This window comes from Rhinichthys klamathensis, unplaced genomic scaffold, assembly GCF_029890125.1.
Source record: "Rhinichthys klamathensis goyatoka isolate OS25496 unplaced genomic scaffold, OSU_Roscu_1.1 h1tg000221l_1, whole genome shotgun sequence".
In the NCBI taxonomy this organism is placed as follows: Eukaryota; Metazoa; Chordata; class Actinopteri; order Cypriniformes; family Leuciscidae; genus Rhinichthys; species Rhinichthys klamathensis.
The window spans coordinates 1,820,147-1,846,161 of NW_026606745.1; the positions used below are offsets into that span (position 1 = coordinate 1,820,147).

The window sequence follows — 26,015 nt, forward strand, 5'->3', positions numbered from 1 at the left end:
GGTGGTTGAGGAGATTCCCCCCTTCTATGTAAAAGCCTTTTGAGTGCAGAGAAAAGCGCTATATAAATGTAAAAGAAAAAAAACACAGAGGATCACAATGAATTACATTCATAATAGCATCAAAGCAACAACAACAACAAAAAAATCTATAGGCCATCAAATGACTGTTCCCTCAAATAGTGCCCTTTTTAAAGTTTTTTGGCTTTTAGTATGAATATGTTATAGCCTTATTAAATAACAGTAAGTTTTGTCTTAAACAATGACCAAATTCGCATTTAGAAGACCAAACTCAAAGTTGAAAATGAAAATCGGGTTGACGTCAATACGACGTCGGGTTCTGACAAATGTAGTGGTTAAAGTAAAAAGTTTCCAGAAAAAATAATACTCAAGTAAAGTACAGATACTCAAGTAAATGTACTCTGTTACTGTCCACCTCTGGATATCCCACTTAAATGGATATGGATATTCACTTAAAAATAGGTGAATGGCAACATATGACTGAACCCTGTGACTGGAATGCAGTTATTAAGTTCAGTACAAGTTCTTGCATAAATTAGTTAGTGTGATCTTATTTCTGCAAATTATTAGCCTCTCATTGTTACATCAATTCCCAGCTAGTGTTACAACTCTCACCCCAGTAGGGGGGTAGGTTGTAACAACTCTTTGTATTTGACATCAACTCACATAATCTGTGAGTTTTATTTGTATTGGACAAATGTAGCTACCGTGAATCAAAGTTTGAGAGATCTAGCACAAACAAATACCGAGTTTCTGATGTTAAAACAAAATGTGTTACTTCCATCCTCAGACTCCCCTATTTCTTTAACACAATGCAATGTGTAATTAAAAATAACGGGTAAAACAGGTGTGAAAAAATCAATACGGAAAATTCCTTCATATTAACACAGTACAGTTTTTTTTAGAGTGTGTTCACTGTGAAGTCACAATGCAGTTGTCATTTAGCTATTAAATTGGAGAACTACTTCTATGAATAAAATGATAAAGGATCCATGTAAGTTTTTTACAGTGTACCACCACGAGAAAAAGCGTGTGCACTGTGCATAGTTAAATGACTGCTTGACCCGTTTATGTCAATGTGGAGACAGAATGACAGTGAAAAGAGCAATAGGTGTGACCATCAATATAATGAGCATTTAAATGTGTCCCATTAAAGCTTCACAGTTGGAATTCTTCTTGGTTGAGTTACTTCAGAACAGGCCGCCAATGCTCAACCTCTGACGCAGGAACAGCTCTAATTTCAGTCATTATATAGTCGGACACACATTAAAGATCCAAGAATGGAACCGACTTTTAAAACTTTTAAAATCGCTGAACAAAATATTGTTTATTTACAATGTAGAAATGGTAAATCTAACCTAACTGAAACAGTAACCCTTACGAAAAAGAAGTTTATAGTAGCCTGAGCAGTTATAAAGCAGGCAGGGGTCTTCAACAGGTGATCATGACAGTGTTATTTTAGTATTAATAAGGCTATATCTACTGTTCACTATTCACCTAGATCTGAAGCTTTATTTTAATTTTAGATTTCAATCTAATTGTTGTGAAAGTGTGCTAATAGTATACTTCTTTTAAACTAAAAATAAGAAAGTATACTTTCAGTCTATACTTTTTATGTACTTCTCAGAAATATAGGCCTACTTAAAATAGGCCGCACTTAAGTATACTTGACTTTACTGGTAGAAAAGTCTAAGTATATTTGGCCTATAGGCCTACAAGTTTTTTAACTTGGCTTTTAGTTATGTTTACTCTTTTGATTGAGTATCCTATTAAATATTATTTTTTCTCATAGTTTTAAATACCGTCTTATAAACTTACATTGTTTGAAATATTGATTTTATAAAGAAAACATATGTAGGCAATTCTGAGTAGGCTACTATGTGAATTTTTGTGTAGGCTAGTTTCTTTTACTGTCTATGTAGTCCACAGGTAGCCTGGATGCCAGCCGAATTTAGCCACGCCCACAACATTTGAGGATGGGAACTTCGGTCTGGACCTTTACAGTCTATGGTCTGGACTTGATCCGTTGTGAAGCAAGTATGCCCGAACCAAAGCTGTTCGGACCAATCAAATTGTCAGGGCGGGCTTTATACGATGATGGACAGATGATCAACCGTAATGTAATCATCCACGTCACCAAAGGGCGCATGGGTTAAATTAATTTACAACAAAGATGGCTGTCGCTGGAGAATTTAGATGTGTAGATTCAGCCATCGCGTCTGTTATAGAAGATTTAGACAGCGCATTCGTTTTAAAAGAGGAACAGAGATCAAGGCATTTGTCGATCCAATTGAGTGCAGAGGCATTTTCTTTCCTGGATCGGTTGAAACACACCCCATAATCACAGCCCAATGGAGCAGTATCAGACTCACATTCTGACTAGAATCTGAGTATGACGACGTCAGGCTAGTCCACAGGTAGTGTGGTAGTAAATCTACTTTACTCTTTCCCCACCATTGACTGAATCTTCAGGCTATTCGTGCTTTCACTGTTATACGGTATAGGGGGCGCTATTACACATCTTCTGAAAGAGTACAGAATCTCCAGATCAAAAAAAAAAATAATACAGGCGAAGAAGATGCAGAAACAACAAGTTGATGTGAGAGAAGATTGCATACACAAATGTAAAATAACGCAATCATCAAACATTATATAAATTCAAACCTGCATAACGTTACCGAATGAAATGTCGACCCAGGAAGGGTTAACGACTGTGCACTAACTAACCCTAACCCCATGGGGGTGTTTGGACTCAACATAATCTTAATCTTTCCAAACATAGGCTAGTCTTTTACAAAAATGCGATGCTCTCAGCTTTTTGTTTAAAATGTTGCTTTTTTTATGGAACTTACCCACATTCAAGTGTTGATAAAAAGGATGCATGAAGCTAGAATATGTTTTTTTTTATGTAAAGAGTTAAAAGTACGTTAAAGTATATTTCAAGTATAAAAAATTTATACCTAAATAGGAGCAAAAATTATTTATAATAGTAAACTATAAGTATGATGTTATGTTCGCTTAAAGATAACTTACAGCCTATACGTGGAGTATAAAACCACTAAATGTGCTACAAGTATTTGACTAGTAACTATCAGTGTACTTATAGGTTTTGTTACTCACGGTTTTGTTCACGTTTCATGTCCTTTTGTTGCTAATTAATGTTTCTGTTTGCTTTGTGCTTCCCTTGTTTGTGCCATTAGTCATGTGATCCTGTCATGTGTTGTTCTTCTTCTTCTATGGATTTATTGGCGGGTTGCTTACCAACTTTATGGTGCATACCACCACCACCTGTGCTGGAGTGTGAAGTGATTTCAGTCTAGATGTATGTTAAAAGATGTCTATATTCTATTCCTAAGACCACTATGCTTAATGAATTTTAAAACTGACCTTACAATTTCTCCGGATCCTTGTTTTGTGTTTAATATGTTATTGATTGTAAATTCTTTGCATCCCATTTCCTGTAGCTCACTTATTAACTCCTTCCTTTCCTGTTCATACCTAGGACAAAATAACAACACATGCTCAACTGTTTCCTTTACTTGGCATATTTCGCATAAGCCTGTACCATGTTTCCCTATAATATGTAGTGTAGAATTAAGTTGTGTATGTCCCATCCTTAGTCTTGTTAAAATAACCTGATCGTCTATATTTAAATTTTGTGTCAATATACTTTGTCTTACAGTATTGTGTATATTATAAAAATGTCTTCCTGTTTTACATTCATTCCAATTTCTTTGCCATTTCTGGTTGCAAGCTTCTTTAATGATACTTTTTCCTTCCATCCTTAATGCAACTGTAATAGTAGGGATGTTTAGTTTATCAGATCCTTCGTTTCCTGGTATATCAGCATGTGCTGGTACCCAAACAAATTTTATTATTGTTCCAGTTTGCCTTAATCTATACAAAATATTCAATATTTCAAAATAGATATCATATCTAACTGTTTGATATGTTTGTAGGGTTATAAGTGATGCCATTGAATCTGAACAAATCACAACTTTATTTGGCATCACTTCTTCCACCCAACTAAGAGCCATCTGAATTGCCACCAATTCTGCTGTATACACTGAAGTCCCATCTGTTAATCTCCCATATTTTCCTATATTAAATTCTGGAACATAAAATGCTGATCCAGTACGACCTATCTCAGGATTTCTTGATCCATCAGTGTATATTGGAAGAAATGCATAATAAACTGTTCTGATATATTCAATTGTATAGCTCTTATTATCAATTTGTCCTTTTTTAACACTCTCATGAATTTGTAAATCAACTTCAGGTTGGCTAAAAAACCAGGGTGGTATTGGAGAAATGGTAGTCGTTAATGAAAATAATGTATTATTTAGCGACATTTCTGTAGCCCATTCCTTTGCATTCCATGCAAATCCTGTTCCTGTTAAGTTTATTGTTTCCCAACTATTATTGCTTTTGTAAAATGTTCCTGTTTATGCCCTAGTAAATTGATCCATTAAGTAACAGATCATTTTTGACATCTTATTTCTAATGGGGACTCTCCTGTTTCCACTTGCATTGCTGAGATTGGAGTTGTTTTAATTGCTCCTGTGATACATCTCAAAGCTCGTGCTTGAATTAAATCTAACCTTTTTAGCATATACTAGTTGATGCAGATCCATATACAATGCATCCATAATCCAAAACGGATCGTAAGAGAGCACAATATATGTTGACCATAGATTGTTTATCAGTCCCCCATTCTTGGCCTACAATACATCTATATTAGTACTTTGCTGCATTTCTCTTCAATATATTTGACATGAATTTTCCAAGTTAATTTGGAGTCAAACCATAAACCTAAATATTTAAAATGTGATACTCTTTCTAGTGGCTGTTTATATAAATAAAGTTTAATATTTTCTGAAATCCTCTTTTTAGTAAAAAACTGACAACACGTTTTGGAAATAGAGAATCTAAATCCTCATTCCACTGACCATTTCTCTACATTCTCAATTGCTTCTTGTATTTTTTTTCACTACATATTTAACATTTCTTTCCCTCTTCCACATTGCTTTAACATCAGTTTCTAATCTTATTAGTGCGTCTAAGGTGGATCTACCTGGTCGAAAACCATACTGATAAGGAGCTGTTAATCCTTTGCTTTCTAACACGTAATAAAGTCGATTAAAGGGATAGTTCACTTTGAAATTAATTTTTGATATGTTTTAGCTTACCTCAAGGGCATCCAAGATGTAAGTGTCTTTGTGTCCACAGTATTTTCAATTTTGATATTTTTAGGTCAAACCGTTCTTGTCTGTCAGTCATATAATGCAGGTCTATGGTCACCACCTCAAAGAGCATGCACAGAGAAGTCCAAATTAAACATGATTTAATGACTCGTAAATGTAAGTACACATTGATGGCCTAAGACACGAAACGAGCGGTTTGTGTGAGAAAACGAAAAGTATTATATCGTTTTTACCTCTTGTAACCACAGCCACGTCCAAGTGATCTAAGGGCGCGGGCGCTTCGGTCTTTTCCGGCAAGCGCCGGAAGTGATCTCTCGCGCGTGTACGTCGAAACATGTCAAGGTAAATAAAGTTTATAATGCAAAAAAATGTTTGCATTATATGCGGTTGGAACAGCTGTCAGCAGCGCGTCCTCATCCATATCAAGCGCCTCGTCCCCTGAAGCGGCGGCAGCGCGGGCGGGAGCCGGCGGCTGCGAGTCCGGGAGAGGGGGCGGAGAAGGAGAGATAGACGCTCGAGGGAGTCATTCCGGCGAGCATTTGCATCAGAAAACGACGGCAGTGCAGCCCGCAGGGTCAAAATCGGAAGTGCGTCGCTGAGCTCACAAACCCCTGAGGGCAAGAGCTGCGTGTTCCTGGCCCAGGCAGAGAGCGCAGATCACATGGCGGTCTCCGTCGCTGTGCGGGGCTCTGCACGCGCCGCAGGAAGTGCAAGGCATCTTGAAAAAGACGCTCGCTGCTCTTTTAGACAGTAAGTTTTGCAAGAAAGGATCCGTCGCCAGATAGCGTAGCTCGCACGGATGGCTGAAGGTGGCGAAGATGGCCGGCTTCTTCAGGCGCTGTCTTGTCGCTTCCTCGACGGCGGCGGCGGCTTCTCTCTAGATCCAGCGATGCGGCAATAATAATAACGCATTTTTTTTTTTTTAATAATAAAAAAATCGATTTTTGAAAATTTAATAATCGATTCATAATCGTCCATAACATACTCGCGATTAATCAATAATCGATTTTTTTAACCACCCCTAGTGGTGACCATAGACCTGCATTATATGACTGGCAGACAAGAACGGCTTGACCTAAAAATATAAAAATTGAAAATACTGTGGAAACAAAAACACCTACATCTTGGATGCCCTTGAGGTAAGCTAAAACATATACAAAATTAATTTCAAAGTGAACTATCCCTTTAACGATAATTTTTTCCATTACTTTACAAAGGTTAGACGTCAGAGCTATTGGCCTATAATTTACAGCTATTGCAGAATCTTTCCCTGGTTTGTGAATAGGGATTACAGTAGCTTGTCTCCAGGATAACGGTAGTTGTCCTTCCATCCAAATTTTGTTGAAAAGATCCAATATTACTTTAAGTATTACTTCATCCATCTGTTTAATCATAATATAGCAAATTCTATCTTTTCCAGGGGCAGTACTTCTAACCCTCATTAGGGACTGTTCGTTTTTTATTTAAGGGGCCACCGGAGGAGTTTTGAGATCTGTAGTCAAAAAAGACTTGACCCTCCCTTCGCCAGTAATAAATTTTTCTATGACCCTCCAAAATGATTGTGAAAAAAGGCATGACCGTCCCCGAAAATTTATTGATTAGGCCTACGTAGGCTGTTGCGCTTGGCAAAGATGTTCAGATAGCCATTGTTTTTTTACAACCATGACAAACGACTAAACTCCTGCTTTCTCATCTTACTAAGGTTGTAACGATAGACCAAACCTACAATTCGGTTTATTTTAGATTTTTTTTTTTAAATCATGTTTTCGGTGCTGATGCGGTGACGCGTTCATGTAGCCTAACAATGGCGCTCCCAATAAAGTATCTAAAAGCTGCCACAAAGAACCGGCAGAAGTAATGACTATGAATATGTCAAATATAGCAAGGAGAGATTTTAATTGTTTATTAAAAAACAAGGTTTTTCTGTGTCAGTGTGTCGGCTTCAAGATGAAGGTGAAGATGCTGACTCGCGATCTTCACAGTAATGCGCCAGAGAGAAATGCAGATTTCTTACGGATTACATAAGCAGAGAGCAGTCTGTTTTTCGTTTTTTAAATGTTCTGTTTAAAAGCAGACATCAAGCTTTCTATATATTTCTCAAGTCTGTGAGGCAAGTACATTATACGCTGAGTTTAGGTTCATTTATGAGACGAGTCCAGTTCACGCGCCGGCGCCTCCGTGTCATGATGATCTGTTTTCTGCTATATTTACTTCTTATTTATTAAATCCAGACAATTGGTTGATGAAACATTAATTAAAATTAAGATACAATTAATAAAAAACGAAATTTACTTTAAAGAAAGGCTTTGTGCTTTCTGAAGTCTCTGTGAAAGTTTTAAAGTCGCTTTCAGAGCGGTCATGTCCATAACGGAGAACTGTCACGTCCGTAACATTGTTTTTTTCCTCATAAATGCGAACACGAAAAATAAAATAAAAAAGAATATTTTATGTTCTCTGGAGGCCGACCCTTCTTCATCCGGTTAGTAGCCTACTTTTGTTTTGCGCAGTGTAATTCGTAGGATTAGCTATTAAAAAATATATTTTGCCACCTAAAGGTTAAAGATTTGTTGTGTCACGTCACATGTGTATTTCGCTCTTATTAAATATAAAACGCGTGTAGAATGATATTTTTCTAATGACTTGATTCCTATACCCTACGTATGGATATATAAACAACGTCTTACACATCACACTCCACTGTTGTGGTGGCAATTTCAGTAGATTTACTCACTAACATTGTTGTGGAAACACAATAAGAATGGAAACTAAAATATGGTAGTATCGTACAGCGCACATTCTGCTGCAGTTCTGGCGCCTCAGTCCCAATACACTCAACGTACATTCACATCACATGTTAATGCAGCGGTAGAGTAACACTCACAGGACACTGCACTTATTCGCAATCACAAAAGTTAATTATTTGCTCGTGCTTTAAAGCTATGCCGGGTAAACATGTCATTGGCGTTCTGTACATGATGCACTTTTTCTGAGCACGCACTGAAGCGCGCGCGCACTGTCAGACAGTGCCAAACTGGATTTTTGTTGGGTCAGACCCATCTGATAGCGATGGGGGGCCGAGACCGAAAGAGCTACATAAAGCCAGAGGCGGCGCCAGGGGGGGTCTTGGGGGGTCTCAAGACCCTCCCAAAAAATGCTTTGACCCCCCATTTGACCCCCCACCCCTTCCTGATTAAAAAAAATATAGAACCGGGATAAATATTTAAAAATGTTTCTCTTCAAACTACGCAGAAAAATAATAATTAATAATTTATTCGACATACAAAATATGTAAACATAAGAATCACGTTCCCTCTAAACTGCGCGCGTGCGCGGTCGTGCACTTCTGATGCCGCGGCCGCGCAGAAAAGAATAATATGCCACGCAGAGGACTGACGCGAAATGTGTGGGGAAATCCATTTGATTGTATGTGAGAAATAATTGCAGTGCTCAAACTGGTGAGTGCAGTTTACAGGTTTCAAAGAAAGAGAATGATGTGAGCGCGTGTGATTGGCAGTGAGTCGTGTGTGCGGACCAAATACTGTAGCTCAATACGAGGCGCGACGAGAAACGCAAAGACATGTGAAATAAAATCACAATATCATGTTTTAAAGAAGAGTGGTTTGATTAAAGTGGTGGAAATAACGGATGATGGACACAGAACGGTAACAATTACACATCCACCCGCGTGCAAACTCAAAATACATCATTAGTTTACATAGATTTAAATAGTTTCAGGCATGGTTAGATTAGGCTACTATAAAAGAGTTCACATATTGACTTTTCTTGAAAATATTTAGCTATTAGATCTAGCTATTTATAGTAAATGCTTCAGTTTGTTTTCATATTATAATAATATAATATGAAAACAAATTGAAGCATTTAAACTATCACTTCAAATAGTTCAATTCGTTTTTTTTATATTATATTATATTGGGCATATATTTTATTATATTATAAGCCTAAATAAAGAATCTCACAAGGGTATTGTTTAGGGCTCATTGCCATTAAAAAGTTTGAAACCCCCTGCTAAAGAAAATATAGGCTAGGAAATTCATAAGCTATAAACAATCATTTAACTTTGATGGTTTAATGCTGCCTGTACAATTAATTGACTGTACAAAAACACTTTATGGTTTTCCTAAACCATCTCAGTGTAACAGCTTAATTTTCTTTTATAATATCTTATATTATTGTAAAGAATTGAACTGTCCTGCAGAAGATTTTGTAAATAATTTTTCATAGGATTTCTTAGTAAAGACTGGAAACAGAGGACACCGAGGAATTGGAGGATGAGGAGGATACTATTTTGTAAATATGTTTTCTGTCATGGGTGTGGCTATGGCAATTAAAGTTCGAGCATATTGTTTGCAAACTGCAATTGATTAATTAATTAAAAACAGAAAACCGTCGGTGTGTGAATGGGTGAATGTGAGGCAATATGTAAAGCGCTTTGGTGGCCATTGGGTCTGTGAAAGCGCTATATAAATGCAGTCCATTTACCATTTACCATTTGCTAAGTAGCAGCAATATGCAGTTATTAGCCGTGTCCACTGTATTTTTTGTTGGTTTTCATGAGACCCCCCTTGAAATGACCAGGACCCCCCATTGCCCCCCCAATCAAAATTGTCTGGAGCCGCCACTGCATAAAGCTACATGGAAAAAATATGCACCAAACAAGCCACTTTGAAATTTTGCTGTTTTCATGAATACAAAATTTGAATGACCCTCCCCTCAACAAAGAATAAAAAGACATGACCCTCCCCTATTTTCCTCCGGTGGACCTTTCCATAAATACCGACCGGTCCCTTAATACTCTTTTAAGTTCCCACATATTAAAGGCAGCATCCAAAGCTGTTTGACTATCAGTTTTTTTTTTATATAAATATCTTGATGTTGCTTTAAAATTTCTTCCCTCCTTATGTCACGTGCTGTCATGTTCTCATTGGTTTGTTGCTTCTTGATTGTGCACAGGTCTCCCTTGTCTTGTCTTGTCTTGTCTTGTCATTAGTAGTTTGTGTATTTAAGCCCTCATGTTTTGCCATGTGTCTTTGTCAAGTGTTGTTTGTGTAAACACTGTATGGTGAGTGTTCGTTTATGTCAAGTTATGCTTAGTCAAAGTCTTTGTTTTGTATTTTGATCACGTTTGGATGTAAATAAACTGCCCTTGGGTTTTGCAACTCACCTCCAGTGGATCCATTACAATAACACAAGTAGTATAGTTGCAGTGCAAAATAAAAACTTGGCTGTAAACTAGTTGTGTACTACTGTTGCACTTAAATTATTCTTAAGAGTTTACTTTTAGGCCTACACTAAAAATGTAGTCCCAAGCAGGATTGAAACACAAGTAGGCTATATCTAGTACATTGATATTCGTAGCTTATACTTATCCTACTATAAGTATACTTAAAATATACTTTAACCTTACTTAAGTAGGCCTACACTTAATAGTATAAAAGTAAACTTATTTTTTTGTAAGGGAAGCGTGTCTGTATACTGTGATTCTTCTCAACATTAAACAGTCTTATTATTAACATCTGATCAGTGTGACTTCCATCTGCCACAGCACTGGATTCTGCAAAAGTCCATCACACATGGCTCATTCATCCTGAAGGGGTCAAGCTGTCAGAAATAAGTTTAAGGTCCATGCAGTGTCTGTGACCAGGAAATCAATTTATAGCAGACAATTTATGGTTCAATGACAAATTTGAACACATTTGTTGCAGAACTTTTGTGGTGCATTTCTGGTGCACAGATATTACAGTAATAAACTAACATATAACACATAACAGTTAGTTCCGGTGCAATAATCTGATTGGCTGACCCTGAGCAGTTATAAAGCAGGCAGGGGTCTTCAACAGGTGATCATGGCAGTGGTATTTTAGTTTTAATAAGGCTATACCTACTGTTCACTATTCACCTAGATTTGAAGCTTTATTTTAATTTTAGATTTCAATATAATTGTTGTGAAAGAAAAAAACATGTTAACGACCAACCAAAGCTAAAGTTCACCTCTCTACTAAATGTTACATTGTCGCTCCTTTATTCAAATGTGTTACATAAAATTAAAATGTCACTAATGGTTAGTTTAATGGATTTACAATGTAAACATCAGCAGTTATGTTCAGGACAGATACTATTTTGCGTCACTGTACGAAAGGGCAAAGTCTAGCCTACTCTAAAGTAACCCAGTGGTTCCTATACTTGGCCACTAGATGTCGGTCGTGTCTTATGTAAAACAACAACAATGTATTTGATGACAAATAAAATATTTTATTTCTCAGAAATGCTTAATTGATTTTTTTTTTTATTCCCTATATTTCTGATTATTCCCATCCTTGCTCATAAAATATCAGTTAAAACATATTGTGACTTTTGCAAACTGGATGGCGTTTCAAAACAAACATGTGCATATTACAATGTGAGAACGTGTTATTAGCGATGACCGTTTGCTCAGTCTCACCTATAATGGAAAGCATTCGACACTGTTAAGAAGTGCACTCAAGCGAAGGGAGTGGCTTGAACAGTCTCTCTCTCTACCTGACTCTGAGAGCTGGACTTTGACTGGGGATCTTAAAAGGAAATAAGAAAAGAAGAAGAAAAAAAAAACCCAAGAAAAAAAAAACCCAAAATAAACAAGAGCACAACTTTGCAAGGTTAGTGAGCAACTTTAATTAATACTGCGTTAACGGCGATGGGCAAACCATCTTACGAGCTGTTGTTTTTTCACTGTCGGGTCAATTTGTTAATTTAATAGTTGGAAAAGACACTCATTAAAATCACAAAACGTGCAATAGATTCCAAAGTGTTGTAATATGGACATGCTATTAATTCAAATACACAATTTTACATTACAACTCTTTTATATGCATTTACGACTATGTGTGGTGTTTTGGGAGGGCAAGTCTGCGCAGGTACGGTTACGTGCACGCGCATTCCAATGTCTTCATAGAGCATGCATTCTGGCCACGCAACCTCCTGCAATCTAGGATTTAATAGTGCGGTCTGTCTTAACTTAGTGTTTATTTCGTCTTTAGTAGGGTTTATAGTTGTCAGTTTCTTAACTAAGTAGGCTATTCACCCTTTGATAGGCGTTTACAGCAAGTCGGTACAGTAGGTTACTTCAGTTCTTTGGCCTGTTTTGGGTGAGGATGATTCAGGAAACCACACACAATTATATTATTAAATGCTAAACAAGTGCATATTTTAATATTCCATTAGAGTAGATAGTGGAAATATCAAGACTGTCAGACTTTTAAAATGTTCATTATCAGTGTCAAGTGTAAAATAACAATATAGAACACAATGTGTAGCGAAATGTGTCATTTAACCTATATAATTTATTTATTCATTCGTTCTTGCTGTCTGCTCTTAGTCAGGGCATGTGATCCACTAGATAAACAACAAAACAGAGTTATATAATTCAGTGACTTATAAAAGTGTAATTGAAAAAATGTTAGACATAAAACAAACTAAAATCTGTATTTTCTTTATTGTTTTAGAACTTAGCATTGAAATACTTTATCCAGGTTTTTGAAAATGCTGTTTGCACATAGAAGAACTCCTCCCTTGTGCTAGTTCTGTTTTTTTTATATGTGTGTGTGTGTGTGTGTGTGTGCTCTTTTGCTCTGACCTAGCGTTAGCTTGTAAAAACTACAGCCTCCAGAGGTCAAATCCCACATACTTGTTATCTGTGTTAGATTAACTATTTCAGAACAACTAGTCAAGTCGTTCTGGTTGCTACACTAATGTTTTATTCTTTTTTCAACTAACCAGACTTTAAAAACAACGTCCATTTTACTGATGTGACACTGAAACTTTAGCCCTGTGTAAACAAATGATTAGTCACTTAAAATAAAGGCTTAACTGAAACCAAGTAAAGCTGGCCCTTTTATTTAGCCCTTTATGACTCATTTTGCAACATTAACTGCAAGGGATTATTATTAATCTCACACCTAAAGAAACAGAGCACAAAACAAAACCTTTATATATGCATGCATTGCAAAGGACTGTTTCAGTTGCTTGTGCACAAACACAGGTAGCGTGGCAGTCGTGCTTGAGCAAGTAAAAAAAAAAGAAAAAGTAGCCTTACTTCTAGGAATTCATTGCCTCGGGCAAACAAAACAGCAAGACAGGCCCTAAAAGAGAATACACAGATGGTAAACATACATTTATAAACCTCCTATAAACTAGAATCGTGATGTGCCTTTAGATTTTGTCAAACACCCTCTGATAATCTCAGAACAAATCAATAATCAATATTGTCTCAGCTCTATATTCCAGAAAATACAATCACATGGGTGTGGGGACAGAGAGATGTGATTATTTGGGCACAGAAACACAACCAGTGTGAGCAAACACAGTGTAAACTTTGGTCTAACGGATTTTGAAGGATGTGGACATATAACCCATTTTGAATATGCTTTTTTCAAGTGCCTCATCATCTAATGGTTACTTAAATTTAATCTTTAAAATCACTAATCATTTAATAACACTGTTAAATGTAATCTTTAGCAGTTGTTAAAATGAAATATCCTAATGTAATTACAATTCCTGCTGTAAAATGGTAAAAATTATATAAAAGTATTATATACAATGTCATTAATTGTTAAAGCTTTAGCACATGCCACAAATGATTCATCTAACTATAAACAATGTTCTTGTTTTTTCCAAACTGGCCTTACTACCAGATGAGATGAGTGTGTAATGGTGTGTGAATATCTTTGAGGACGTAACTTGGACATGGCGAGTGATGCAAGCACCCTTTCCTGGAAGGTACCCACACAGGGCTGGGATGGGGGCATCAAAAGCCCTGACTTGGGTCCTGTTGGAGATGGTGGCCCTGTGAAGATTATCAAAGTGTGCTTCTGTAGCAGCAACAACCTCAGCAAAAACTTCAAACTGGTCAAATGTGACAGCTCATGGCAGATCAAGGTATGCATACACTGCTGTTCAAAAGTTTGGGGTTGGTAAATGTTTTTGAAAGAAGTTTCTAAATAGAAATTTAAAATAGAAATCTTTTGTTACATTATATGTCTTTAATGTCACTTTATCAATTTAATCGATTCAATGCATCCTTGCTGAATGAAAGAAAAAAAAAATGTTACTGATCCTGAACTTTTGAACGGCAGTGTATATGATTGTCAAAACGAATTCATAGTATTTCTAGTAATACAATCCCAAATGTTGGAATACATTGTCTAAACACTTTGTATTTTGCTTATCCATCAGACTATCATCCAGTCTATTCTGATCAGTGGGCGTTTGGGTCCAAATGTGCAGAACGCAGGCTGCTTTGGGCTGAGGCTCAAACACCTCAAATCTGAGGAGCTCCACTGGCTTCACCCAGACCTGACTGTAGGAGAGGTTGAGACACGCTACGAGAGCCATCATGCTGAGGCAGAGTGGAGGTGAGGGACAATGACACTGGTCAACAATTCCACTCACATCCCCAATAAACTGGCTGCTATTTTAATGTTGCATATAAATGTGTGTTTTATTTCAGATATGACCTTAGAATTCGCTACATTCCTGTTGATTTCATGAAGAGGTTAAAAGAAGACAGAACCTTCCTGTTGTATTTCTATCAACAGGTCAGCAAACATCTCCAGATTTGCTTCGTCTCTGTGGTTGTAACTTGTATGTTGTCACCTTATGTTGCTCAGTCCATGAAAATACTGTTTCTCTTGTGGCAGGTGCGCTGTGACTATATGCAGCATCATGCTAGCAAAGTTAGCGACGGCATGGCACTTCAGCTAGGCTGTTTAGAGATCAGGTAAAGAACAGCAGACTCTGTTTGTCTGTTATCGAGTGTAACTGCAGGACTTCATGAGCAACGACTGAGAATTTTTTTTTTGTTGAATTGGGAGAGGTAATGTCAAAGCATTGAATGACATATGTGGTTTGTTCTGTCTTTCAGGAGATTTTATAAAGACATGAATGCCAAAGGTCTAGAGAAAAAGACAAATTTTGACTTGCTAGAGTAAGTTTATATTTTTAATTTGTACAAATGTCATTTTAAAAAAGTAAAAAAATTTGCTTGCTAATATCATGGCTTTTTTTTATTTAGAAAAGATGTTGGTCTGGACCTGTTCTTTCCTAAGGGACTTATTGACAGTATGAAGGTTAGATTTGTTTTCTGCTTTTCAAGAGGTGATAATAGTTGATTGAATGGCCATTTCCCAAGTTAATGTTGTTTGTGTTAAATAGTACTAGTCATCATTTCGAACCAGCTGTCCGGCACAACCTATAATACCAATTGCAAAACTTTTACTGATAAGACATTTAAACTCAGCATAAATTCAGATTGGCTCATGTATTTTTGACTGAATGGATGAAGTGCAGAAAAGTAAACCCTCTCAGGGTGATCAGGACCCTGATAAAATAAAATAAAAAACAGAAAAATAAAAAAGTGGCAGCTTATGAGAGCTTAACACACTGAAATTCTACAGCTAAACTGTACAATCTTGGTTTTAACAGCCTAAGCAACTTCGGAAGCTCATCCAGCAGACGTTTCAGCAGTATGCTACACTAAAAGAGGATGAGTGTATGATCAAGTTCTTCGAGACCTATGGAGAATTCTCCAACTTTGACGAGGAAATATTCCCTTGTGAGTTAGTGGTAAGTTTCCACAAGTTCCCCAACTTAGGTGTTTAAAAATGTTGGGGATTATGCAAAGAATTGTGGCCATGTTAGAAATTGAACTCAGATTTAATTTACTACTTAATTTACTGAAGTCCTTCTTAATCTACACAGCAAGGCTGGAGTTTAGCCGTGGATTTAGTCATTGGTCTCAAAGGAATTCGTCAACGCACCAAATCAGACTCCACGGTGAGCAACGTCATACTTGGAAAAGTCTTTATTTTAATTACGATCAGTTTATTTTCAGTCTCAGGACAGTTGTCTATGGAAGATTAATTCTGCCACGCATTAAAAATATTTTTTAGAAAAAGTTTTTGGGAGTTTTTATCTTGCACACAATTCACAATTATGAGTTTTTATCGCAATTCTGAATGGCATGTTTATATCCCCCGATTGCTAGTTATATGAAGTAAACTATCGCAGAATTGCAATTGCATCTCGCAATTATTTTTTCTTCTTCTCAGAATTGTGAGTTTACATCTCACAATTCTGTTTTTATTCCCAAAGTTTTATACACCTGACCTGATCACATGCAGATGCAGAGTTCTGAGTAAAAAATTGCAGATGTAAACTAAGAATTCTGAGAAAAAAGTATGAATTGCAAGATGTATAACTTAAAAGTCAGTATTCTGCAAAAAAGTCAACATTGTGACATATAAACTTGCAATTGGGAGAAAAAAAGTCTGAATTGTGAGATAAAAAGTCGCAATTACCTTTTTAATATTATTATTTTTTGTTGAAATAAACTTCCGTAGTTGTCAGTGTCCAAATGTTGTTTAAAGTTAGTTTACAAATGGCACTTTAGGCACTCATCATTCTCTTTTACTCTCCCCAGGCTGTCTGCCTTGCTGAATTTAAACAGATCCGAAGTATCAAGTATAACACACAAATTGAAGGCAGAACATTGTTACTTATTGATATCGAGGGTGCCAAACAGGTAAGAATGTGCTCACTATGCTCAGTATTAGGTTGTTAAACTTTGTATGCACAATGCCACTCATGTACTAAACTAGCCGTGACATTTTTTCTATTCATAGCCTCTCTCTGTCAGCGTGGCGTCTCTGGCCATTGCGGAGAACATGGCTGATCTGATCGATGGCTACTGTCGGTTGCTTAACCACACAGACTCATCTTTGATAGCTGGACCAAATAAAAGTAAATCTCAAGGTAAGTTCCAATTAATGTATGTCTGCAAATGTCAATAGTCATCTGGCAAAGTGTCAATTAAAGGAGTTTGTGTGAGCTAGTTTCAGAGGCATTTACCAAGGAGATAAATGACTAATAGTTTTGTAGTTGATCTGAGAATAGAGTTTTTTCAGCTTTCTTCTGAGTGTTGTGCGTTTTTAATCATGACTTTTGTGATTAATGTGGGTTTGGGTATTGGCATATTTCTCTGTGCTGTAAACTGAGATTTATCTTTGCTATCTTAGGTGTGCAGTTGCGCAACTCTCTTCCTGAAATTCCCTCAGGGTGAGTACATCAACATTCCTCTATCTGTTTTGTTCTCCACAGAATGAATATTAATTACTATAACTCTAAAGTGATCTGACATGGAATCATTTATAATAAGTGAAATGGATCTGGACCTGCTGATTAAACTTTCACTGTCCTCAATGCTGTTCACTCTTTCCCGCTGTTAGGGAGCAGAAAGAAAGCTTCAGATACAGCAGTGAGTATCAGACCCTCCCATTCAAGAACCCAGCTTGATATTTACTGTATTATTCTAACATCTTCTTGACAATGTGAATAACATCAACTCCATGTTTCAGACTCTGATATATACTGTGAAATCGCAGATGAAAAGCCGCCACCACCTGGTATGTAAGGGAATTGTTTTTTGTATCACTGTAAAATCATTATTGTTTGTACTGTATTGATGTTCAAGTCCTCTCATAGTTTTTCACGTGTTTCGCAATAGCAAAGGTTGGCCTGTACAGGAAAGATATTATCCTGAAACGTATGCTGGGCGAAGGGTTCTTTGGGGAGGTTCATGAAGGAGTTTACCATAAAAAGGCAAGCAGTACTTCCAGACACTTTAGATGTGTTATGATGCAACAAATACTAAAATGTTTGTTTTGTGGGTCAAATCTGGATTTTTCCTTTTACATTTAGCATAATATTGTTAGATGCCTCACAATGACATCAATACATCTTATCATCAGTGAATTAACTAACATGATTATGAATTTTTTAATGGAATAATTTGAATTTTCAATAATTGTCGTGGTTAGACTGGGGAGAAGATCAGTGTTGCGGTGAAGACCTGTAAGGAGTGTGCACCTGACGTCAGAGAGAAGTTTGTGGGTGAAGCAGGTATGTGAATGTAAATGTCAAGAGATGGGTGTTTCTTCAACTGTGGGCACTTTTGGACCTGTGGACTTTTAGACAATAAATATTTAACTTGTGTGTATACAACAAGTGTATCTACATGTCAATCACCAGGGAATTCTGTCATTGTCTGTCACTCACGACTGTCAACTTTTTCAAGCATATCTCAAATGATACATTGTTTAATAACATTCACTGGGGGAAATAGCATTTGAAATATTTTTGGAATAAAATATCAGTCTCCTTTGTCTTGCTAAGGCTAATATCATAGCTAGCATTTTATGTATCGTACATACAATTAATAAATATCTTTGCATAATTTTTATAAAATTTCAGCTTGATTAGAAATGATGCACAAGAGAGAAAAAAGTTATATTTCCTTGCATTTTTGTTTTACACCAGTTGTTCTCATCCAGGGGCCCAGGGCCCACTAGGGGCCTTTAACAAACTTCCAAGGGTGCCTCAAAATGACTTAAAATTATTTCAAATAAGAAAAAGCAAGATTTAAGATAATACAGAAAAGATAACCATATTCCATTCCAATTTTAAATCACCATCTCAACAGTTTTTTATTATTATTTGAAGAACCACAGATTTTGTTGTGTGATAAATGAGGAAGCCTCATTTAAAAGTGAAAAAGTCATGTAAATTAATAATAAATTATAAAACACGCCATGTTAATTTTTTTAAATAATGAATATACATGTTTCTAGTTGTCAAACTTGGCTGAAATATTTTATCTGGTAGAAATAAAAAAAAGTCGTACAAAATGATTAAATAATATAAAAAAATTGTTTTCACACAAGAGATATTGAAGTTATATATAATGGTTTTAATGATGGATTTTCATATTCTGGGTCCACCACGACAATTATTGAAAATCCAAATTATTCAATTAAAACAAATCATAATCATGTTAGTTAATTCACTGATGATACAGACATTTGAAATCAAGCAAAAATAAACAATAAAAACATGATAAAATGTTAAATAATAATAATAAGTAACTGTATTCTTTTTTTGCATTATAACGTCCCACCCATCTAGTTATCATGAAGAACCTTGACCATCCACACATAGTGCGGCTGATTGGTGTCATTGAGGAAGACCCGGTATGGATCGTCATGGAGCTGTGTCAGCACGGAGAGGTAAGCAACAGCTCTGATGCTGGATGATATCACTCTTATGTTTATTATATGTCAAAACACGTCTTTCGGAAAATTGCAGGGCCAATAATGTTGTCACTATGAGGGATTATTTTGGCAAGGGTGGTAATATATTATATGAGATACAGGGGTTTACGTAACTTTTAAATTAAATCAATAAAATTCCCTTTCAATCCATAGTGTAATTCCATTTGGCAGAAATGCTGTGATTGATGTAGCAAACTCGTGAATGCCATAGATATGGCTCTATCAACATTTACAGGCTCTGTAAAACTGTCATAAACTGTTTACAAACTCACATGAAGTTCAGTATTATGTGAATCAACATGATTGATTCTTGTCAAGTACAGAATGACTGGCTTTGAGAAGTCAAGTAGTGGTAAGCAAACATGGTTTGGTTTAGGTACTGATTTAATACAGTAGCTAAATGCTTTAGAAACCATCATAGGGCCTGAAAAATGCCTTTCAGGGCAGCAGAAAGACTGTATTCCTATATGATGTGTAATGCTTCATTTTAATAAAGTGGAAATTGTCACACTAATCCTTTTCTAAAATACTTTCTTTTGTGCTCACAGCTGGGGAAGTACTTGACAAAAAATCAGCAGAGTTTGACCAGCGTGACTCTGGTTCTCTTCAGCCTACAGATCTGCAAAGCGCTTGTTTACCTACAGGGAATGAACATGGTCCACCGGTGTGACATTCAATTCAGTATTTTTAATTTACTTTGTTCACCACGGCTGCATTTATTTGATCAAAAATACAATAATAACAACAATATTATATTATTACAATTTAAAATGTTCTACATAAATGTAATTCATTCCTGAGATTTTCAGTCTTGTCACATGATCCTTCAGAGATCATTCTAAAATGCTGAATTTGTGTGCAAGATTTTTTTTTTTTATTATTATTATCAATGTTGGAAACAATTGTGCTGCTTTATATTTTTTTGGAAAACAGTGTAAAATGTTTGATGAGTAGAAAGATCAGAAGAACAGCATTTATTTGAAATGAATAAATTCAAATTTTACTGACCCTAAACTTTTAACTGTTAGTGCATGTACTGTAGTAATGCGTTTACATTTTTAATACACAGAGCATTCTGGGAAATCACTCAAATTGTTTATATACACACAGTGGGTCCATACTTGGAAGTAAACAAAGTTTTTAAATAATGGGATATCGTGATGTAAAAAAAAAAATGCAGCTCGAGTGCTACTGTCATTAAAGAAAAAGAAACAGACCAAATACTAAGACATTCTGAAATCTATGCATTAATCTTACATTTTCATTATTGTTGCTGTTTGTCTTATGTGTTTTTGTCATCTGGTTGACAGGGACATAGCTGTACGAAATGTTCTTGTTGCCACTCCTGAGTCTGTGAAGCTGGGTGACTTTGGCCTTTCCAGATACATAGAGGATGAAGAATATTACAAAGGTTACCTCAGCTGTTTTACACACTCATAAAAGTTGTGATTTTTTGTAATCATTGCATGATTCATCATTTTCATTCCCTGTTGAAACTGCATCTAAACTCCGCTAGTGCCACGTTATATAAATCTTCGAAAATAATTTTAGTTGTGTTGATGTTTATATTTAGTTTAGCAGGCATTGTAAATTTCTCATTACCTTGCATTATGTCTGCAGCATCTGTTACTCGTTTACCGATCAAATGGATGGCTCCTGAATCCATTAACTTCAGACGCTTCACCGCGGCCAGTGATGTGTGGATGTTTGGTGAGTGAATAGAAGGAAATCATCAGATTTTAACACAAGGCCAGTGTAGCAACCAATGACACTGTTACAGTAATATAGACAGACAATCGCTTGTATATTGCCAGTTTAGAAACAAATATTTCTATAAATTGCCTCTATCTTTATTAGTCATCGTAAAGTTCTTGGAGGGCACATCATTCTTTTTTATGAATCCAATTTTGCTGTTTTGGCATGCTTAACCATCCTCTACTTGAAAACATTATTCAACATACCCCAGGCCCACTATCAAACTTAATTTAGACAAATTACCATACAATAACTGACTTTCATTTCCTTCACAACAATTTGCCAATTTTTCATTTTAAACTAATTTCCTGATACAATTACTAAATAATCATATTGGAATAAAAAATATCTGTAATACTTTTTCTGTACTGTATTTATATTAGTCGTCGATCAACTGATATCTTGATAGCTTGAGACGTCAACATATTTTATTTTATTTCTGACACCCCTCACTGACACATGGGGTAAATAACACATGACTAGAGAGAATCACGAGCTTTCACTCAGTCTCTCTGATGCACCATCATCAGTACTGAAGCAGGGGAAAGGTGAACAGATGATCCCAACAGTTACTCAAGCTTTGGCCGCACTTTTTCAGAAAAGAGGAACTGACATTTTATTCTGAATTAAATGTCTTAAATGTCCCTTTGTATCAATTTAATGCATATTTGCAGTATTAGTTTCTTCTGAGAAGAGTAAAATGTGATTCCTCCTCATGTCCATTTTATTCTCTCGTGTTGCTCCCGTCCAGCTGTGTGCGTGTGGGAGATTACGAACCGAGGTAAACAGCCGTTTCACTGGCTTGACAATCGTGATGTGATTAACCAGCTGGAACAGGGCAACAGGCTGCCCAAACCTGAACAGTGCCCTCCTGCCCTGTACTCACTGATGACCCGCTGCTGGAGCTACGACCCCCGCGAGAGACCCACCTTCACTGAACTAGCCTGCAACATCAGGTTTCTGCCCAATAATAATCACTGTTATTGATATAATATCTAGCTTTTTTCTCTCTAAATTATATCAAATGGTTTAGAACATTGCATTAACTGAAATGTTTTCCGTTGTGTTTACATTCATTGTAACTAACGCACTCTTTTTTTAACAGTGATGTCCACCAAATGGAGAAGGAGGCGGAGGTGGAGAGAGAGAGAGACAAAGCCCGTAACACCCGGTTCATGGAGCCCAAGTTTAACATTAGTGAACCTCCACCAAAGGTAGCTGTCAGCTTTCATTGGCTTTTTTTTTGCCCTTACACTCAGTTACAGCAGCACATTCCTCTTAACAGTCAGTGTATTTTGTTTACACCTCCAGCCTTCCAGAGTCAATACTAGCCGCTTCGGAAATACCCTTGGAGTCGGCCTGCATCTCCAGGTAGTGTGTTCTTTTTGTTTAAATGTCATATTTAGGAAATGTGTAGTTTTAAGTTTAAGTACTGAATTGTTGTATAAATAGAATCAATGAATATTTAATTGAATATATATATATATATATATATATATACTGTGTATTATTATAATATTTAATATATATTTTACATAATAATAATTGTAAATAATTATATTTTATATTTATTTAATTTTATATTAATTTAACGTATTCCGCTCTTATTTTCACTAGCTTAATGAGGCTTTATGTGCCAGTTCACCAGACCTGGCCAGCCCGTGTGATTACCAGTCACCTGTGGACTCAACCAACATCCTGTCCGTTCCCAAGGCCTCGCCCCGTCGCCTCAGTCTTGGGGTAAAATTAAGCCATGATGTCTATTTTAAATGTAGTTTCATTTAATTTCATTATTGTATTTGTTTTTTATTTTTAATTTAAAAATGATATAATAATAAAATATAAAAATAATTGTAGACTTTTATTAGAAGCTATATGGGCTTGTGTTTGTGTACGGGGTAGGAGGGCGAGTTCAGCTTCGGTCCATCCAGTATGGAAGATGCCCAGAGGCTGTGGCAGGTGGAGAAGGAGCGCATGCAGGATACTATGAAGATGCAGAAAGAGCAAATGGAGGAGGACACCAAATGGTTAAAGAAGGAGGAGAAGCTACTGGTAAGGAGGAAAACCTTTTTACCAATCTCTTATGTAATATAGGTCTGTTTTTAATATTTGTTATAATACACATTGCATGCTTGCTGTTCTTTCTAAGGACCCAATGGTTCACGAGGGCACAAATATTCCTGAGGTGTGTATGCTCTTTAATTTTTAAACCCATATCACATGTTTTGTCAATTATATTTCCATTCCAGTTCATAGATCTGATGTACTATGTAAAAAAAGTGTAAGTCACCTGAGTGTAAAATTTGACAACCCCAATAATGATTTTTTTAATAATTACCAGGCACCTGAACCCCCACTTAGTTATGGTAAGTCCTCTGCATTCAAGTAAAAAGTCAAGATACGGATGTCAATCTATTGTAAATTATATCACATATTTATATTTAATGAGAAAATTAATGTAATTCTTGTGCCAGATTAACTTGTTTCCTCCTATACTGACTGTTTCCTGTTTCCACTTAAAGCTGAACTGCATCATCCTCCTTCAAAACCACCCAGAACTGCAGTGCAAGTAAAGATTTGTTTACACTCATGTACAGTATGCATGTTGTATATGTTTAATGTGTAAATAATTGACCCCACTTTCCCAGTACAATGGTAGTAACAATTATTCAGTTTAATGTGTCTTCTGTCTGTCATCTGTCTTTCAGCCTACACCTACAGCAGAGCTGGACCGCTCAGAGGATAATGTGTACCAGTGTGTCATGGACGTGGTGAAAGTGGTGGTGCAGCTGAAAAATGACATTAACACACTGTCATCTACTGAATACATCTCTTCTGTCAAAGTGAGATTAGGCCTGGGCAGTATGAGGATATATCAAAGTGACAATCTAAAGTGTCTATAAAGAGATATTTCTACTTAAGTACTAAAATTTATTGCCACTTATTAGAGTGATAAAGAGACGTGCATGAATGAGAAAATAAAGAACAGGACGTGCATGATGTTAAAAAGAGTTAAGTGCAATAAGCTGTGGGAAAAAAAGAACTAGATGCGTTACTCACACTGACTGACAGCCTTATATACCTTGTGCCGTCTGTGTCATTAGTGTTAAAACAACAAAAGACAAAGAGAAAATTACTCACTGCTCTAGACTGAAGGAATTGTGTATGTTACTGTATATCTAATAAGAATCAGTTTCCATTTAATTCATACAGTGAAAAAAATGTTTAGGCCTGTGTATTAATGAATATAATTCATTCGCAGACTGTCGGACTCTCATTAAGGAATCTGATCAACAGTGTGGATGATATACTACCAACTCTGCATGTTTCCTGTAGAACAGAGGTATCAGACCTGATTTCATGACACTAACAATATAAAGTATAAAAATACATTTTTGCGTTTTTCAAGTGAAACACTAAGTGTTGCTAAAAGTGAGTTTAATATTCTCCAATACAGATTAGATTTTAAGAGCACAAAGGTAAACTCAACATTTCTTTATCTCTGCTCTCAGATCGAAGGCACTCAGAAGTTGTTGAATAAGGACTTGGCTGAGCTCATCAGCAAGATGCGTCTGGCCCAGCAGAACGCCATCACCTCTCTGAAGGAAGAGTGCAAGAAACAGATGCTGACAGCGGCCCACGGTTTGGCCATGGATGCCAAGAACCTGTTAGATTCTGTAGACCAGGCACGGGTGCGCTCGAACCTGGCCAGACCCAAACCTGAGGACGCAGACTCACAGACTGACTAGAGGAGCAGCTCTGGACATGCCGACCCAAAGCTTGAGTGCAGGACAGATTGAATCATCTGTTTGCATAAGATTCAATTCTCATGTAATAACAGGGCAACACAAACACCAGTATGGGACATGAAACATCCACTAGAAATTCAGGCTACTGGTAATAACAGCTAACTTGCTGAACCCTCTACATGACCCAACATTCCTCTGGACATCTTGTCTTATTAATAACATTTTTATGTATTGTAGACCAAAGCTATATAAGAGTATCACATACAAGCAAATATGCTTTTTATGTTTGCAAACAGCATTAAAGGATGTTGTTATTGGTAAATGTTGTCTTCCTAAAATACCACAGATCAAAAGTGCAAATATAACCCTTTATATGTGTATGTGTATCTGTATGAAAGGGGCTAGATGTAGAATTCAGAAACCCTTGTTATTAGTGACACTGGTGGCCGTTAAGTGAACTGCAGCCAGCAACTTATTGCTTGTGCTCTAACTAACAGACTGAACATGATTCGAGGTCCCTCACAGCAAATTTCTTTTCCGATCTTGGAAATACCTTTGCAGCGATATACTGTTAACGATGATCCCGATGCCGTCCACGCTGCTGAGAGCGACGTTCAGATATGTAATGTGCTGCACGCTTTCCGCTCAATAACAAAATAAACACTCAATAAAAATGACAGCGGTAAGAAAACAGCAGTTAAGAAAGCATCTGATCATAGTGACGTAGATATGTTTGCACAAGCTCTGCAATTCACTGGCATCATGTCGACAGATGAGGTAATTCAAATTAAACTGTTGTGATAGTTTGTTTGACTAAAGTATACAGTAGGCCTATTTGAGACTATAGACTCTATAGATCTGGCTATGTGAGACTAGTTTAAATTACACCGTTTCTTTGCATGACACATTGACATTACAGTACAGAATGGCTCTTTCTGCATTATCCTGGACATTGTATAAGCATTTGTTTCATGTGTCATAGAAAGGAAGAAAGGCTATAGGGCGGCGCGAAAAAAAAAAATTTTCATTACAAATTGTTCGCATTATAAATATATTTTTTTCATATACAAGCTGTTCGCATGTTGGCAATAGGCTACAAAGTAATTAATACATGAACATTCTTACATATA

The 26,015-nt window shown here is 36.5% G+C and overlaps 1 protein-coding gene across 3 annotated transcripts; it reads left to right on the plus strand.

The window, feature by feature from the left end:
- Positions 1–11,831: 11,831 nt before the first annotated feature.
- Positions 11,832–25,272, plus strand: ptk2bb (protein tyrosine kinase 2 beta, b). Of its 3 annotated transcripts, none has more exons than XM_056264459.1 (31): positions 11,832–11,875; positions 13,910–14,153; positions 14,451–14,629; positions 14,725–14,812; positions 14,915–14,994; positions 15,139–15,201; positions 15,289–15,343; positions 15,699–15,839; positions 15,975–16,049; positions 16,696–16,797; positions 16,898–17,027; positions 17,291–17,330; positions 17,501–17,529; positions 17,630–17,677; positions 17,779–17,873; positions 18,092–18,173; positions 19,236–19,336; positions 19,930–20,045; positions 20,692–20,792; positions 21,002–21,091; positions 21,888–22,092; positions 22,242–22,350; positions 22,448–22,507; positions 22,754–22,876; positions 23,039–23,188; positions 23,286–23,321; positions 23,478–23,502; positions 23,659–23,705; positions 23,845–23,979; positions 24,399–24,479; positions 24,649–25,272. In XM_056264459.1, the coding sequence occupies exons 2-31, from the start codon at positions 13,962–13,964 to the stop codon at positions 24,883–24,885; spliced, it is 3,015 nt and encodes a 1,004-aa protein (XP_056120434.1). In that variant the 5' UTR covers positions 11,832–11,875; positions 13,910–13,961; the 3' UTR covers positions 24,886–25,272. The 3 variants fall into 3 exon arrangements, with proteins under 3 accessions (XP_056120434.1, XP_056120435.1, XP_056120436.1); XM_056264460.1 differs by lacking the exon at positions 11,832–11,875 and adding an exon at positions 13,650–13,669; XM_056264461.1 differs by lacking the exon at positions 11,832–11,875 and having other exon boundaries at positions 14,042–14,188.
- The last annotated feature ends 743 nt before the right edge of the window (positions 25,273–26,015 follow it).

Coding starts and splice junctions, on each gene's coding strand:
- ptk2bb (XM_056264459.1), top strand. CDS start 13,962: ATGGCGAGTGATGCAAGCACCCTTTCCTGGAAGGTACCCACACAGGGC. Junction 17,028..17,290: donor AAATAAAAGTAAATCTCAAG/GTAAGTTCCAAT, acceptor TTGCTATCTTAG/GTGTGCAGTTGCGCAACTCT. Junction 23,189..23,285: donor AGAAGGAGGAGAAGCTACTG/GTAAGGAGGAAA, acceptor GTTCTTTCTAAG/GACCCAATGGTTCACGAGGG.